A 17,590-nucleotide genomic window follows, 5' to 3' on the forward strand; every position below is an offset into this window, starting at 1 on the left:
GTGTCCATCAGTCCCTCAGGCCATCTCCACTCATGTAAGAAATGGAAAACCAGTCATCCACTCAACGTTCTAGCATCTGAGATGATTTCCCTTCGCCACTGTCTTTTCAGAGCTGCACCCAAGTGAGGCTGTAATACAATAGCTGCTCACGTCTGGCTCATGCCAGCATATTACACAGGTGTCACGGACCGGACACGGGGAAATCCCCTGAGTCTGTACGTGTGGGTTGAGGAGTGGTCGAAGCAGGTGTTACAGGAATCTGTCATTTTCAGGCCCAGTCCTGTAGACCCACTTTCCTCTTTACAGTGGAATGTTTCTGTGTACATCCAATTTTATGGATCAGGTGAAACTAAATTCATGAAGGGTAGTTCAGATGACTGTTAGTGCCACCTGACAGGTCCTGTGGCCTTCAGTTGAAGGTACAGCCAGCCTGCAATGAGGGAGCTAAGGGAATATGTACCCCTACTTCACTCCATCCTTGCCGGTGCTCCCCACTGGCTGCATCTGACCAGAAGCCAGAGAGCCCACTGATGTGTCCACATAAGCCAGCCTCTGGGGGCTCAAAGCAGGATGAAGGGGAGAAATTCATTGGTTGGGCTGTGGTGTCAGCCTCTAGTATGGCCCCCAGTGACCTCCACCCCCTGGAATTCACCCCCCATGTAGTCCTCTCCCATAGTATACTAGGGATGGTCTGTGTGACCAGTAACATATAGCGGAAATGATGAAATGTCATTCATTGGTTAGGTTATGAAAAGGCACTGCAGCTCAGGGTTTAGTTGTTGTGGCAGAGAGCTTCCTAAGATGGCCCTATGATCCCTGCCGCCTGGTATTCGTGCCCTGGTATAAAACCCTTTCTTTGAGTGTAGGCTGGACCAAGTGACTCGAATCTAATGAACAGAATATGGCAAAAGTGATGGGATACAAAGGACCGTGGCTTCCCTCTTGCCTGCATGCTCTCCTTCCTGCTCGCTTGCTCTGATGAAGCAAGCGGCCCACCGGAAAGGCCCACGTGGCAAGGAGCTGAGGGAGACCTCTGGCCAAGAGCCAGCGAAGAACTGAGGCCCTCAGTCCAACAGCCTGTGAGGAACTGAATCCTGCCGACACCCACGGGAGTGTGTGGGAAAGCATCACCCAGGTGAGATTTACAAATCTTAGCCTGTGCTCACTTCAGCAGCACATATACTAAAATTGGAAGGATACTGAGATTAGCATGGCCCCCATGCAAAGATGGCACACAAATGTGTGAAGCATTCTGTATTTTTGAGTAATCTTACATACAACTTTCAAAACAAACTGCTAAAAAAAAAATCTTAAATTAGCCCCAGATGACACCCCGATTGCAGTCTTTTGAGAGACGCAGAACCTGAGGTCCCACCTAGGCCTTGCCCAGATTCCTGGTGAGAAAACTACTGTTCCTTGGAGTTTGGGGGTAATCTATTATACAACATAGGCAACCAATACAGTCTCTCTCTCTTTCTCTCTCTCTCTCTCTCTGTCTCCGTCGCTCTCTGTCTCTCTGTCTCTCTATCACTTGCTTCTGTGAGAACTCAGCTGCCCCGTCACTGGCAGCCCTCTGGGGAGCCCACCTGATGTGAAACCACAGCCTTCTACCAAGAGCCATGTGTGCGCCTGGCAGCAGATCCTCACCTAGTCAAGGCATCAGGTGACTGCAGCCCCTGCCCACAGCTTGATTCCGGAGAGACCCTGTGTCAGAACCCCTGGCTCCGCTACTCCCGAATGCCTGACCCTCAGAAACTATGTGAGGTAATGAATTTGCCTTGCAGCAATAGATAACTAACACACGAGCAAAGAGAAACCATTCAGCAAAGAGGAAAAGGGGAAAGTCCGTGAAACTGGGGGAAATATTCTTCAAGAAAAGTATCTGGTTCATATTTTTGATAGACTCGGAACCTATGCACAGAGTTATTTTTAGAGTTTCTTTCATAACAAGAGTTTGTTTTCCTTTGATTCAGGGACAAACTCTGGTATTCCACTAAGCTGAGAATGATGACGTTACCTACCCTTTACTTAGTACCTACGACTGCTGGGCAGTGAACTTAACCTTCACAAATAGGGAAATTGAAGCTCAGACGGGTTAGCTCATTTATCCCACGGCACACAGCAAAAGGCAGAACCAGAATTCCAACCAGGTTTGAAGCCCTAGTTCTTTTCACAACGTTACCACGGCCTCCGTAATAGTGACTCTTGTAACTTAAAATAAAAACACACCCTATAGTCCGAGTGACAAATACAGAAATACATTCATTCGTTCATTGAAGTCAGAAAGTTAAAACATCTTCATATTTCAAAGCAATTAGTGAATGGGAGACAGGACTACCCTTAGCTCTGTCCCTGACCCTTACCTCCACCCCCAGTTTGTGGCTGGAGCTCAATGTATTTGATGACGACGTTAATTCCACAAGCATTCCACTATCTGGGGATGTGGAACGCAATCCAGGATCCGGTTTCCGGAAGGGCCCTACCGTGCCCACAACGGGAGGTGGGGGGTGGCGCGGAACTGGAAGATTCAGCGGGAAAGTTGGGGAGACGCAGGCCGGGGGGATCGGGACTGCAGCGCCACACGGATGTCAGGGAGCCAAGGAGTCCCAGGTGGTGCCCCCCGCAGCCCGCAGCTCACCTAGAGGGAGAGAGGGGAGAGGGGCGGAGCCACACCCGGAAGTTGCTTAGGCCCGAACCAAAGATGGCGGCTGCGGCGCCGCTCGCCCACGCTTCGTAACCTTCTGTAACCAATGGAGCCGCGACGCTCGGGTGACTTACTGCGACGACTTCTGCACGACATTATCTGATGCAACCTCCGAGTTGAGGAAGCCGCCGGTGCACTTTGCGGGTGATAAGGAGGCGGCGTGTTGGAGGTGATGTCCTTGGAGGTGACCAGGGCGACCGCGGGGATGGTGCTAGGTGAGTGAGGCTCGGGGACCCCGGGGTGTGTAAGTGGCGCGGCGCGGCGCTCCTGCTTGGGGCAGCAGCCTTGTTCCGGCCGAATACAGCTCTTACCCTGGTGCCTGGCGCAGACTGGGCGCCCCGCCGCTGTTTACGTGAATGGTGGGAGGGAGGAGGGACTAGGACCCACCCTGGGTCCGCGCTCGCCGAGCAGGCCCGGCTCCCCTCGAGCCCTGGGTGCCCCGGCTAGGGTGGCGGCCGCTCCCGGCCCGGCCCCACTGCGAGAAATCCCGTGATTCAGCTGAGACGTAGGCAGAGCGAGGCATGGCCAGACCTCAGGGCAGACCCCAAATATGTGACTCTTCCAAGTGACTGGCAGGAAAGGACTTAAGAATGCGATTTCTTTTTCACATATCCTCACTTATATTGAGATTTCCTGGGAGACCATCTGGTGCAGTAGGAAAAGGAAGAGATTTAGGAGACCTGGGTTGATGTCTCTGCTCGCTTACTCCTTGTGAGGCCTTCAGTTTGTTTAACCTCAGAGCTTTGGTTTCCTTTAAAGACCAGAGAAAACCGGTATTTATTTGATTTCTGTGCTCTAGCACCAGCATATCTGATTTATATATTTCATCCTCAGTACTTCAAGATGGGTATTGTTTTCCTCATTTTATAGGCTCAGAAACAAGCCCAGAAAGGTTAAGTGAATTCTCCAGGGTCACTCTGGCTTTTAAGGTACAACATCCAAGCTTCCAGTTTGGTCTGGCCAACTGAAAAGCCATTGCTTTGTTGTTGGGGATTCGAGTAGATAGAAGCAGTACCACAAATGAAAATGATCAAAGTTCCTTTTGAAAGCTGAATTTAACTAACCCCTTTCTATGGGATGGATGTCCTTGGATAGGGGAGTGGGAGAATAATTATGATATAATTTCTTTCGGACCTTGATAATTTTTACCGATCAGATGCTTGTTCTGTTTACAAAGATAAAGAATGGATAAAGCAGCTGCAGCATGAGGTGACTGATAATTACTGGCCAAGTGAGTAACTTATTCTCTTTTTGTGAAACAGCAGAGCTGTATGTCTCAGACCGAGAGGGAAGTGATGCTACTGGTGATGGAACCAAGGAGAAACCTTTTAAAACAGGCCTTAAGGTAGTGCCTCTTTCTCATTAGGAAAACGACTTTGCATTTATTAATGACTCATGCCAGTTATTCTGTGACTTGTCAGGAGTTTTATTTAAAGCACTAGGTTTGAAGAGAACTTTCTGAAAAGGACAAGTAAGGGGTATATACAGATATGTAGCTTTAAGGGTATTACATTATCTACGTCTAAACTTTTTCTTTTTTTTTGGCTGCGCCTCAAGTCTTGTGGGATCTTTAGTTCTCCGACCAGGGATTGAACCTGGGCCCTTGTCAGCAAAAGCGCCGAGTCCTAACCACTGGAATGTCAGGGAATTCCTCTTGAACTTTTTTTTTTTTTTTTTTTTTTTTTTTGCGGTACGCGGGCCTCTCACTGCTGTGGCCTCTCCTGTTGCAGAGCACAGGCTCCTGACACGCAGGCTCAGCGGCCATGGCTCACGGGCCCAGCCGCTCCGCGGCATGTGGGATCCTCCCGGACAGGGCACGAACCTGTGTCCCCTGCATTGGCAGGCGGACTCTCAACCACTGTGCCCCCAGGGAAGCCCTCCCCTTGAACATTTTTAATAGGTATCTTCTTTTCTTACCATACGGCATCGCATCTCGGAATTTTTCTCTCCAGTGAGTCAGTTGGCCAGTTTTTAAATTCTTGTAGAACTGAAAATCATCTTCCCTTAGTCATCTGAGTTTATGCTCACATTTCTTCCAAACTGACTCCTAAGAGTTCTCTCGGTGAATTTACCACTCGAATCCAAACGTGATCTTGAGCCTTGAGACTCAAAGACCTGATTTATATCAGTACCAAGAACAGAGCAGACACTCATGAACTCATGAGTCTGGAGCCTAAAGCCAGGATGCTAATTTAACAATATATTATTGTTTCTCAGGGTGTAGAATCCTCCTATGAGTTTAGCATATTCTCTTTAAGCAGACTTACATGGAAAGCCAAATACAGTTCAGATGGGTTCTTCGAGAGCTTCGACTCAGGATTGAGTAGGTACCTGATGGCATTGGGTTACGGTGTGGGCCAAGAAGACATCCCTCTGCAAGTAGCCGTGGGCTTGCCTGTAGACTGGAATGGCTACAGCTGCTACATAAGGAAGTTGATTAAAGCCCTCTCCCAGGACAGCACCAGGAAGCGCACTGCCCTGACACTTCTTTCTGTGTATCTGTGTCTGGCCAATCCCCCTTCTTGTGAGCTTTGTTACAGTATTCATTTAGGTTATTATCAAGTGTTCCTGTCCTGGGACCACTCTCTCCTCTTTTAGCTCATACTCTGGTTATGTTTTGGTGTGTCAACCATGGGTCTTAATTTTTTAACTCTTAGAGGGAAATCTTTCTCATTTTGGATTGTTGGGGTGATTCCTATGGCTGCCCAGAACTGACAGTAGTGTTTAGATGAATGTTTGCAAAATGTCGCTGTTAGCAGAAATGTGCCATTCTGATTTGGAGAATCACAGTTTGACTCTTTCAATATCACTGATTAACAAAGGAGGGATCAGTACAGACTGTCAGGTAGTCAATGAATCCTTAGTGATTTACAAACATCCTTACAAAGTCTAATTGTTAAAAGGAGGAACTGAACTCTCCTGGATGTTTCCAAAAGATCCAGGTTCCCTCCTCCTCTGTAGCAATAATTGAGTTGAGACCAGTATTAAATCAAGATGAAAAGTATTTTTCAGGTTTGGAATCTAGATCTTAAGAAAAGGTCAGTTTTCATAAACTTCAGATCTTACACGAGAGACAGTCATTCATTGCATTTCTTGGTTGATGATAACTTAGGAGAAAATTTGAAGGAATATTTGAAGCAGTTAATAAAACACTTATCTTTTACATACTTTCAACTATCTATTTTTTTAAAAACGAATACCAACTATAAAATATTAAATGATAATATTGATGTCTGATATGTCCCAGTATTGGTGAAAAGAGGTACATACATTCTACACACAGGAATTTTTCCAGTTAAATGAAACTTAGCCTTCTGTGTACCTAACCACTGTGCTCTTGAGAGAGTTTCAGAAATGACTTCCCTGGTTTCTTCGTGAGGATTAATCGTCTGCATGTGCCCTGCAGTTGGCCTTTGCCATCAGCTGTCTCTTCTGTTGTCAGCGTACCTCCTGTCGGTCCCCAGGGCCACTTAAAATCTGTTGTTTCTAGTCCACATGGGAAACTATATACTATGTAACCGAACTTGCTAGAATTGTTTGGGAAAGGACGTTCTACCTTAAGCAAAATGTTCTTCGAATGTTCCGCCATTCCTTCTGTCGACATTGACCTTTGGCTGGTGGGGTCTTATGCTTTCTTCTGGGCTCTCGATTATTTTCTAGGTGATCAAAGTTACCTCATAATTCAGGTGTTATTTTGATTTTAAAAATTGTACAATGTTAAAGAAATGTCCTTTTTCCTTGTCCCTCCCTCCCCAAGGCTTTGATGACAGTTGGAAAAGAACCCTTTCCTACCATCTACGTAGATTCACAAAAAGAAAACGAGGTAGGGTGAACCCAAAGCTTTACAGAATTAGATTTTGTGAAGAAACTTTCATTAGAATACAGCGGTCTTGAAAACATTAAATATCTGTTTATCCCTCCAGAGGTGGGATGTTATTTCTAAATCACAGATGAAGAACATTAGAAAACTGTGGCACAGGGAACAGATGAAGAGTGAATCCCGGGAAAAGAAAGAGGTGAGCAGTAGATTTGCTCTGTGAACATTTTTCAAGTTGGGACACCAGAAGCCATGTTAACAAATTGCCTGGTTATTAAAACTAGGCAGAAGACAATTTACGAAGAGAGAAGAACCTGGAAGAAGCAAAGAAGATTACCATTAAAAACGACCCAAGTCTTCCAGAGCCAAGTTGCGTAAGTGTGATGTGTATCGTTTCAAATATCATGGACTCACGGGGTCAAACTATTATTTCTGTGTCTGAGGGGCATGCCACGTGCTTTGTTCCTTTGCACTGTTTGTCTCTTCTTTTCTTTCAAAAGGGAGAGAGCGCAATAATGTTTGAGAGTTATGAGGCTGGTCCTTGCGGGGCTCCTTTTTTGATAGAATTTAGTAATTACGTGTTGAACGAATTCTGTCCCGACTAAAAGCTAGCAGCCCTGGAATCCAGGCCTGGTGGGCTGTGTGGTCTCAGACGAGTGATTTTACCCTCCCCTGGGTGTCAGTTTCCTCACAGTAAAAAGAAGAGTTGAAATCCAAGATTTTCATGATTTCTTAAATAAAGAAAAAGTTTTTGAAATTTGATTATGTCTATAATCTTTCTAGACCAGAATGCTGGACTGTGAATGGACATGGTTAGAATTCGAACGGTTCTTACTGCTGCTGGATTGCCATTGTTTTCTTGCTTCCTTAGTGAGGAAGCTGTTTTCTTGGCCACACCCTGCAACCCCTTCCTCCCCTCCCCTCTCTCCTCCATCCCTCAGAGGAAAAGCCAGCCTTGGTAGCTTCCACCACCCAGGGTGGTGGGAGGGATGGGGAGGTCAGGGAGAGGGCTCTGCGTGGACTAGGCTTGTTGCTATTGTGAATTCATTAATTTTATATAACAGTATCTGAAGTTCTGATTGTTTCGCAGACAGTTTTGCACTAAGAGAAAGAAGACTTGGATTTTTTTTTTTTTTTTTAACCCCTCCAGTGTGGTGAAATTATTTGGCTCTGACCTGTAGTAGAGTGGCTGTCAGAAGTTTTACACCACTTGTGAATTTTTAACACTTTTCTGCCATCTATCTAATATTCGTGACAAAATTGGTATGTGACCAATGACATACTGGGTCAAATGTTTTTTATTTTAACTTGACAGGTGAAGATTCGTGAATTAGAAGGATATAGAGGCCAAAGAGTAAAGGTATTTGGCTGGGTCCACAGGCTGCGTAGGCAAGGTAACTGGCATAGCTGTCCTTTTCTCCCTTTAATTTTCAATATCCCTGCTCTTAGATGATGAAGAACATTAAAAAAAAAAACATTTACTTCGGGGTATTTTTGTTTGAGAGTGCTAGCTTTTTAAAGGAAGTACTAATTTGTATCCTCAATTGGTTCTTATTTAATATGACTATTGAAAGTTTAAAAATTATTTAAATGGTACTTAACTGTAAGCAGTCAAAGTGATCAGAGGTATCCAGGAAATATTTGTCTAATTGAATTGACTTCTTTAAGGAAAGCAGGGGGTATATTACCGGAAGTGCAGAACCAAATCTGAAACTTACTGATGGCAGTGATGTTGATTTTTATAATTAGTATGTTTGTACTTGGTCATGATGTCTTGCTTTCTCTTTCTGCTTTTGTTATTTTATTACATGTCTTTTATTGTAAGTGGTTGTCAAATCCTTCATAAAAAGAAAGGGAGCATAAAAAACCAAGAGTGCTTCTGTGCGGCAGTATATATCACCCCCCGCTGAATGCGCTTTGCTAGGTATTGCAGGGGACTCAACGGTGAATAAGACTTAATCCCTCGACTCACATGCTTACTGTCTTGCTTTCCCATGATCGTGTGGGTCAGGAGGCTCACATAGGGTTTAAAAGTATGAAGGGTTTGAAACATGAAGAAGGCAAAATACAAAATACTGGTGAACCCTTCAGAGGAATGGGGCCGTGTGGGAGGTTTGAACTTTCAACATTTAACCTTGGAGGTTCCTTTACATAAGAATAAATTATGAGAAAGTGCTTTCAAGTGCCTCTCGAACAATCTAGCTAAACTTCTCTTTCCCGTTTTTAGGAAAGAATTTAATGTTTCTGGTGTTGCGGGATGGTACGGGTTATCTCCAGTGTGTCTTGTCAGATGATTTGGTAAATATTTTCATATTTACGATGAAAAGTCAGTTTTTTTCAATAGGTTACTTTATTGTTAGTTTTGGGAATCTTAGGGTCTATGCTTATTTTAATTGTTATTGTGGGAAATTTCCAACATCTCAAAAATGGAACAGTAGGAAGAAACCTCACACGCTCATCACTCAGCTTCAGTAACATCTTAGTTGAGCTGCTGTAACTAAGTCCCATAAACTGGGTGGCTTGTGAACAACAGAAGTTTATTCCTCATGGTTCTAGTGGCTGGAAGTCCATACCAGGGTGCCGGCATGGTCAAGTTCTGGTGAGGGCCCTTCTCTGAGCTGCAGACTACCCACTTCCCGTTGTGTGCGCATCCTCACGTAGCAGAGAGCAGAGGAGGGTTTCGACATACGAATTTGCAGCAGATACACGCTAAGTCCGTAACGAGTAATGATTAATATTTGGCCAGTTCTGGTTTACTGCTCCCCACCTTTTACCTCCCAGACATCATATTTCATATAAACATACTTGCGTATGCATCACCAAGAAGAAATATTTTTAATATAACCACACTACCATTATCACACACCCCCGAAATTAGCAGAACTCCTAAATATCCAGCCAGACTCTCCCAATTGATTCATGATGTCTTCTTTACAGTTGGTTGGTTTGAATGAGGATCCAGACAAGATCTACATGTTGCATTTAGTTGATATGTCTCTGAAATCACTCTTAATCTATAACAGATCTCCCTTTTCATTCTCTTTTCTCCACCCCACTCCCCCTTGCCCTTTATTGGAAAAAGTCTGGTCGTTGGTCCTGTGGGACTTCTCCCAGTCTGGATTTGGTTGATTGCATCATAAGGTGTATTTTAACATGTTCCTCTATCCTTTGTATTTCTTACAAGCTGGAGGTTAGGTCTGGTCAGATTAGGTTCTGCTGCTGCTGCTTCTTGATATAACTACTTCATGGACAAAGCTGTATTCTTCCAACGACATCACATCATGGGGCACATAATTCTGGTCGTCTTTATGATTAGTGCGTTCAGATGCTGATGGCCTGATCCCTCCTTTATAAAGTTTTCCATCACTTTTCTCCTAATGATTTTAGCCAGTATTGATTATCATAGTCTAAGTGAACTCCCTGTATTATTTTAATAGTCTAAATTTTAAAGAAAAAGAGAAACGAACTTTCCAGATACTTTTGAGAGATATGGACTAGTGTTATTTATGCATGTGTATGTATGTAAAGTATGTATTTACATATATATGTGTGTATCTGTATATAGATGAATGTTTGTTGGCTGTCTTATTTTACTAGTTTTGGACGAGAGAACTTGTTTGTAAGTAATTCCCTTTGCTTTCTATATGGTAGACTATTTTAAATGTAAATGTGAGTAACTGAATTTGAACTTGATCTTCTTATAGTGTCAGTGTTACAATGGAGTAGTCTTGTCCACTGAGAGTAGTGTCGCAGTGTATGGAATGCTAAATCTTACCCCAAAAGGCAAGCAGGTGAGTGCGTTGAGTTCCTCACTAAGAGAAGAGTTGTGTACTTGTTTGTTTTCCAGTGTCTTTATTTGTATTGATACTTTTGGTATTTGGCATATAAATAGACAAATGTGATGGGCTTGCTAAATTTAGAATGCCTTTTCCTTTCCTGGTGAGATACGTACACTGTACAGCTTGTGTGCTCTTGTAACGATCTCAGGGATTTTCAACCTAAGGAATTCCTGAATAAACTTGATGGGTGAGAACAATTTGCTGTGTCTGTGTGAATAATTTTTCAGCTAAGTGGAAATGAAAATTTAGTCTACCAAAAGTTTTTCAGGAAAGAACAGTGATCTAAAGCTGAAACTTTGGGGATTTCCCTGGTGGTCCAGGACTTCTCGCTCCCAATGCAGGAGGCCCAGGTTCGATCCCTGGTTAGGGAACTAGATCCCGCATGCTGCATCGAAGACCCGGCGCAGCCGAATAAATATTTAATAAATAAAATAAATCTGAAACTTTTAAAATAGAATTTGAAAGCCTCTTTTTAAAAAACTTAAAGCTAGGCTTGATAGTCAGAGGGTTGTCTGTTCCCCAGCCAACAGGCATGTAACCTATGCCAGTTAGAGTTACTTGTTGGTAATTATTGGTCAGGTAGCAGTGCTGTTGTGGTTATATTTGTTTGTTGGGAAAGAAAACAAACAAACGTGACATATCAACCACCAGAGGGAGCCCATCGTGTCCTCCTGATAGACTAGAAATACTGATAAAAGAGAGTCTCCCAGAGTCTATGTGAGGAACCTATGTTAAGAGTGAATATGTGGTTCAAGTTTACTGAATTTTCCTTGAAAGTAATGTGATTGCAAAATGGAATGGTTTTTGTGATATTACTTGCTGTCCAGTGTTTGGTACCAAGATAGCTATATATTTCATACTGTGTGGCTTCTAAAATGTAATGCTTTCAATGGAATTATTAGGGAGAATTTGAATTTTTACTATATATATATATATGTTCCAAAGAGAAACACCTTTTAGTAAAACCTTTGTATTTAAGGAGTTTTTCAATGTGTGTATTATGTTACTTTTAAATTATTGGGCAAAGGCTAGAAAGGTATACCAAAATGTTGACAATAGTTAGTGGTTACTCCAAGTCGTGGGATTATAGTTTATCTTATTTTCTGGTTTGTGCTTTTCTATTTTTTAAAAATTGTGTACGTGTATTTAGTCTGAAAGAAATATTAAATAAATATAAAATTCAATTACCGGGTCTTCGTTTTTAGAAGGGTAGGCTGATAATGATAAGGTTCTTAGAAATATGAGCTTACTAACAACTTTTATATAAATGAGAATCTTTCCTACTGTGAATTTTGTTTCCTTCTCCCTCCCGACCCCTTTTTAAAAAATGCAGGCTCCAGGGGGCCACGAGCTGAATTGCGACTTCTGGGAATTGATCGGGTTGGCCCCCGCTGGCGGCGCTGATAACTTAATCAACGAGGAGTCTGACGTGGACGTCCAGCTCAACAACAGACACATGATGATCCGGGGAGAAAACATGTCCAAAATCCTAAAAGCACGTTCTGTGGTCACCAGGTGCTTTAGAGATCACTTCTTCGACAGGGGGTACTACGAAGTAAGTACGCGTTCGTCATCCTTTGCAAACAATGCCTCTTGGCACTTTTGAACTTAAACAGTGGTGCTCACAGAAGGCCTTTATTTACTCCTTTCCGCCTGAGTAGATCAGTCCTCCAACGTTAGTGCAAACACAAGTGGAAGGCGGTGCCACACTCTTCAAGCTGGACTATTTTGGGGAAGAGGCGTATCTGACTCAGTCCTCTCAGCTGTACCTGGAGACCTGCATTCCAGCTCTGGGAGATGTTTTTTGTATCGCACAGTCATACAGGGCAGAACAATCCAGAACACGAAGGCACCTGGCTGAGTACATAATTGTCATTTTGTTTTTATTTAAAAAAATTTTTTTTTTTTAAGAAAGTATCTTTAGAGAAGCAATCTTGATGTAGGTAAATGATGTCTGTGTAAAAACCTCTGATGTATTAAGAGGCTATATGAAGGGCAGTTGAATAAATTAATGGAAACTGTCTAAGAGGTTTTGCCTCTTAGGCCATAACTCACTAAGGTCTGTTCATTCACTTTGTCTTGATCCTTTATGTGTTGAGGAATAAACAAGAAATGACTATTAAGGGGGAAAGGAAGGCGGGTGGGCTAAAACTACTCTGGAGAGTTGGGAGTTGATTAGCAGGGCGGGAGTTTTCCCTTTCTGGACAGTTTCCCAGCATTAAAACCCTTGCTTAAGAGAAACTTTGTGAAAAGAAGAGAGGCTCTGAGCTACTGTCTTGTTCCTCAGATACACTCACGTGGAAGCAGAGTGCCCTTTCCTGACCTTTGAGGAGCTCCTGAACCGATTGGAGGACTTGGTCTGTGACGTGGTCGATAGAGTCTTGAAATCACCCGCAGCAAGCGTGGTGCGTGACCTCAACCCGGTAGGTCTGCCGTTGTGTGGAAACACAAAATTAGGATCCTGCTTCGGAAGGCAGTGAAGTCTTTTTTTTAGATCTTTATGTTTTTTAGGTTTTTTTCAATAGATTTTTTTTTTTAGGTTTTTATAGATTTAATAGCTTTGTGAGCTTTGAAATAAATGATTAATATATATATAGGTATAATTGATATATAACGTTATAGTAGTTTTAGGTGTACAGCATAATAATTTTATGTATCTAAAACAATACCGAGTTATTAACTCTAGTTACCATGCTGTACATTACGTCTTGTTAATGGAACTTACCTATTTTTTCTTTTTTTTGTGGTACGCGGGCCTCTCACTGTTGTGGCCTCTCCCGTTGTGGAGCACAGGCTCCGGACGCGCAGGCTTAGCGGCCATGGCTCACGGGCGCAGCCGCTCCGCGGCATGTGGGATCTTCCCGGACCGGGGCACGAACCCGTGTCCCCTGCATTGGCAGGCGGACTCTCAACCACTGCGCCACCAGGGAAGCCCGGAACTTACCTATTTTATAACTGGAAGTTTATACTTTGGGACTCCCTTCACTCATTTCCAGACTAATTTTTTTTTTTTTTTTTTTTTGGCCGTGCCACATGGCTTGCGTGTCTTAGTTCCCTGACCAGGGATGAAACCCAGGCCCTCAGCAGTGAAAGTGTGGAGTCTTAACCACTAGACCGCCAGGGAATTCACCACATTGTTTTTAAGTCTGAAATAACATTTTATAATAATGATAAATAGTGTTTCTTAAAATGGAAACGTTAGTGTGAATGGTTTCTTTATATACACTGTATTTCTCCTTTCTGCTGTAGAACTTCAAGCCCCCCAAACGGCCTTTCAAACGGATGAACTACTCAGATGCTATTGTGTGGCTAAAAGAACACAATATAAAGAAAGAAGATGGAACTTTCTATGAATTTGGAGAGGTATGTATTCCTTTCTAGTCGTTGTTTCAAAGGTAGCCTTGTGCTTAAGTGGATTGCTACTTCCGGTTAATTAACGAGTAACGCAGAAGGCATCTGCTGTTGTCAAATAAATGATAACCACGGACCCTCCTTCTTGGGGTTGTCTGAGGATCCATGGCTTAGTAGAGGTAGAGTAGACCTTAGAGCAGTGCCTTTTCTGTAGTGTTCAGTAAATATTAGCAAGTTTGTAGCCTTCACATCCCATCCTTTATCTCTTTCCTCTTCCATGGTCACTCTGTGGTCTTGACTTACCAGCTCCAGCTGTAATTCTCTAGACTGGCAGGATGCTTAAGAAAGTTATAAACTTTGAAATCACATGCAAAGTGTTGGTATGTGTATACATTTGTTTTGGTTTTCTGAAGAAACCGTCTGGCTCTTTCAAAAAGGATTCCTCCCCCCAAAACAGTGAATTATAACTCCTTCATTTGGAGGCAATTCAAAGAAGAAAATCGCCACTGATTAAAATGCAAAACCAAGAGAGGAGGCTTTGTTGGGGAAGGTGGCCCGGTGCCCCAGATACACTGAGCATGTCTGTCTTGCCCAGGACCACCCTCCCAGCATGTTTTGGGGGCATAGATTGTTAACCTTATTCTAAGCCCTCTTCCCTGTGCATTTAACCACTCTTTACATAGTATTTGCAAATCTGTTTTACAGATGAAATGTGAGTAGTAGCTGCTAACTAGAGTTTTCTTTCGTTTTTAGAAAGAATTTACAGAGGACAGACAGTGTACTGGGTCTATGTAAATTACTTTTATTGTATCATGAATTCAGTTGATGATGTATAATAACCAAATTCTGTGCTGAAAACCTGAGAACTGTTATCGCCCAGCACTCAGCAAAGTAGTGTGATTGAGCGGAAAGAGCACAAGCTTTGGAGTAAGAAGCCCCCCAGGTGGGCTTTGCTCCCACCTCTGTCCTTATTGCTGGTTAACTTAAGGCCAGTGACCCCGCTCTCTGGTTCCCTATCTCTGCCTTGGAGGTAACGTCCACCTTGCAAAGTTATGAGAACTTAATGAGCTAAATGCTTAGCAGGGCCAAGGCGCAGGAAGTCCTCCATGTGTGTCAGCGTTTCCTCTTTGTGTCAGTATCATCCCACACACATGAGGGCGCTAGAGTAGAGAAGAGGTCTTCAAACTTTTCGGAACGTGCAGTACGACCCCTTTTCCCCAGTTCAATTGTATGCAGGACTCTAGTATGTAAAGCGGTTAGAGGCGGAGAGACCAGAGCTCTCCCACTCACCTCCCGTTTCCTCTCTGGACCTTAGACGACACAGGGCTCCAGGGACGAGAGCTTGAAAACAACTGTGCCAGGTGATGGCTAAGCTCCCTCTCAGTTTCTTACATTAAACAAATCAATGAGTCTTATCCATTCTCTCAGTCTGTTTTTACTGGGACAAGAGTTTTCAGTTTTAACTTGAATTTATGTGTGGTTTACTGAAGGATGTTTGAGAGGGAAGCAGATTAACTTGATTCATCATCATCTAACCTGTCTTGGCTAACTGCTCCAGGTGTGGTTACACTTATAAACTTGACACTGGTTATTTGTCTTATGACTGTGTCTTACTGCCACTGAAGGCATGCAGATTTATTGTAACAGGAAAGAAGCAGAGAGAACAGGAGAGTTTAAAGATTGGTGTTATTAATAACATACTCTGTGTAGATCACTGGTGTTGTGGAGCATTCACTGATGATCTTATGCCTTGTGGGACTGAGTGGACTGCGTTTGCTTCAGACCTAGATAAAACTGGCCACTGGGAAAAAAAAAAACTGAGCAGTATCTGGGAGGTTGTTTGTTTTGGGTGTGTGTTTTCGTTCCTCAAGCAATATGGCACAGATATACTGCAGGAGGAGACAGATCTATTTACAGTTCATTTTGCAGAAATTGTCCCTAACACCCACGTGGTTATGGGTTATGGGTGGGTGTGTATTCTGGACTCCGTTGCATGAATAAGATGAAGGGCTGCTACTGGGTCAAAGAGCTGCTTCTGTCTCGTTGCCTTTCGAGTTGTAAATGTTAATGAAGTCTTGTTTAACCTCAGGATATCCCAGAAGCTCCTGAGAGACTGATGACAGACACCATTAATGAGCCCATCTTGCTGTGTCGATTTCCTGTGGAGATCAAGTCCTTCTATATGCAGCGATGTCCCGAGGATTCCCGCCTTACCGAATCTGTCAGTTTGGGATTCAAATAGTATTAGAGATTTTGCTTTTTAAAGGGGCGGGCACTGCCACTGGAATAAGATACAGCTCACAGCAAATATTTCATTATAAATCTACAGTACTTAAAGAAGTGTTTGTTGTCCTCTGGGTTTAACCTATCTTGTTAAATTATAGAATTTGAATAATATCTGAATTAAGCATGATCATTGTGCTCCTTTAGTTATAGGAGCTTAATTATGATTTTCATTTAAACTCTAGAGCAAAGCCGTGACTGAGAGCCTAGTAGTAACCGCATTTTATTTACTCATTTTTGAAAGGTCGACGTGTTGATGCCCAATGTCGGTGAGATTGTGGGAGGCTCGATGCGTATCTGGGATAATGAAGAGATACTGGCAGGTTATAAAAGAGAAGGAATTGACCCCACTCCCTATTACTGGTACACAGATCAGGTAAAAAGAAATTTTGTTAATCACTTTAAATTTTCTTCACTGTAATAGTTCTGTATAAATTGAAACTTTTAAAAGGGAAGTATTCAGGGTGATACTTTGAAATTTGAATGAGCTATATTCAGTTTCATGGTTATAATAATGTGGCATGGGAATACTGCTAGTTTTGTCTTTGGGCAATAATATGTTAACTTAATTTGAAAACCTATTAACTCCTGACCTTGCTTGTAGCTACTGAATTTTTTAAAATGTCATTAGGTGCTACCAGTATCTAGTTTTCGTTTTCTTCTGATAAACAGAGACATTAACTTAATTTAAAAGTTTGAAGTCTCTTCTTTCCAGGGTGGCAAATCCTTGGTTTATTTTTCATACCAAATCATTTTTTCACATGTGGTCCATGAAGGAGTATAGAGTAAGGGTTGAATTCTTTTTGTTGTTTTGCTTGTTGTTGTTTTCCATTAATTTTTATTGGCATATAGTCGCTTTACAATGTTGTGTTAGTTTCTGCGGTACAGCAAAGTGAATCAGCTATAAGGGGTTGAATTCTTAACCACAATAAGCTGACTCATTTTACAGTAGAAAATTTTAACTATTTCAGACAAAATTTATTTTTTTAATTTTCTTTTTTGGCCATGCTGTGCAGCTTGCGGGATCTTAGTTCCCCGACCAGGGATTGAACCTGGGGCCATGGCAGTGAATGTGCAGAGTCCTAACCACTGGACCGCCAGGGAGACTCTGGACAAAATTTTAAACTGAGCATTCATTCCTCTCTATCGCTCTCCCTCTCTCTCGCTCTCTCTTTTTAAACAGAGAAAATATGGCACATGTCCACATGGAGGCTATGGCCTGGGCTTGGAACGATTCTTAACCTGGATTCTGGATAGATACCACATCCGAGATGTATGCTTATACCCTCGATTTGTCCAGCGCTGCAAGCCATAACCGATTGCTTCTGGAGATTTAAGCAAAGAACACGGTTCATTGAAGGAACAGGCTGCCTCTTTAAAAAAAAATAATAAAACAGCCTAAATCTTCCCTTTTTTATTCCACTGGGGTATATCCATTTCTGTTTTCTCTTTTTGTTTTTTATTCCTGCTACCGTGAAAAGCAATCCAAATCATTTGAATATCAAGTGACATAGATGGTGTCATTTTAAGAAAAAAACCCATTACAAAGTTTGGGGGAAAATATGTGGCATGTAACTGCCGTCATGAGTATATTTC

At 42.7% G+C, this 17,590-nt stretch overlaps 1 protein-coding gene and 1 non-coding gene across 2 annotated transcripts; both read left to right on the forward strand.

Moving 5' to 3' along the window:
• Window positions 1-1,158: 1,158 nt before the first annotated feature.
• LOC136133361 (U6 spliceosomal RNA) lies at window positions 1,159-1,262 on the forward strand. The gene has a single exon (XR_010656509.1). It is a non-coding gene; the product is annotated as a U6 spliceosomal RNA (small nuclear RNA).
• A 1,614-nt stretch (window positions 1,263-2,876) lies between these two features.
• Window positions 2,877-17,309, forward strand: NARS1 (asparaginyl-tRNA synthetase 1). The gene is made up of 15 exons (XM_065889898.1): window positions 2,877-2,919; window positions 3,967-4,049; window positions 6,462-6,527; window positions 6,628-6,720; window positions 6,806-6,895; window positions 7,837-7,915; window positions 8,749-8,819; window positions 10,226-10,312; window positions 11,694-11,915; window positions 12,022-12,221; window positions 12,648-12,783; window positions 13,610-13,723; window positions 15,801-15,932; window positions 16,239-16,370; window positions 17,178-17,309. The coding sequence occupies exons 1-15, from the start codon at window positions 2,877-2,879 to the stop codon at window positions 17,307-17,309; spliced, it is 1,680 nt and encodes a 559-aa protein (XP_065745970.1).
• The last annotated feature ends 281 nt before the right edge of the window (window positions 17,310-17,590 follow it).

The sequence above is a fragment of the Phocoena phocoena genome, chromosome 13 (genome assembly GCF_963924675.1).
Source record: "Phocoena phocoena chromosome 13, mPhoPho1.1, whole genome shotgun sequence".
Classification (NCBI taxonomy): domain Eukaryota; kingdom Metazoa; phylum Chordata; class Mammalia; order Artiodactyla; family Phocoenidae; genus Phocoena; species Phocoena phocoena.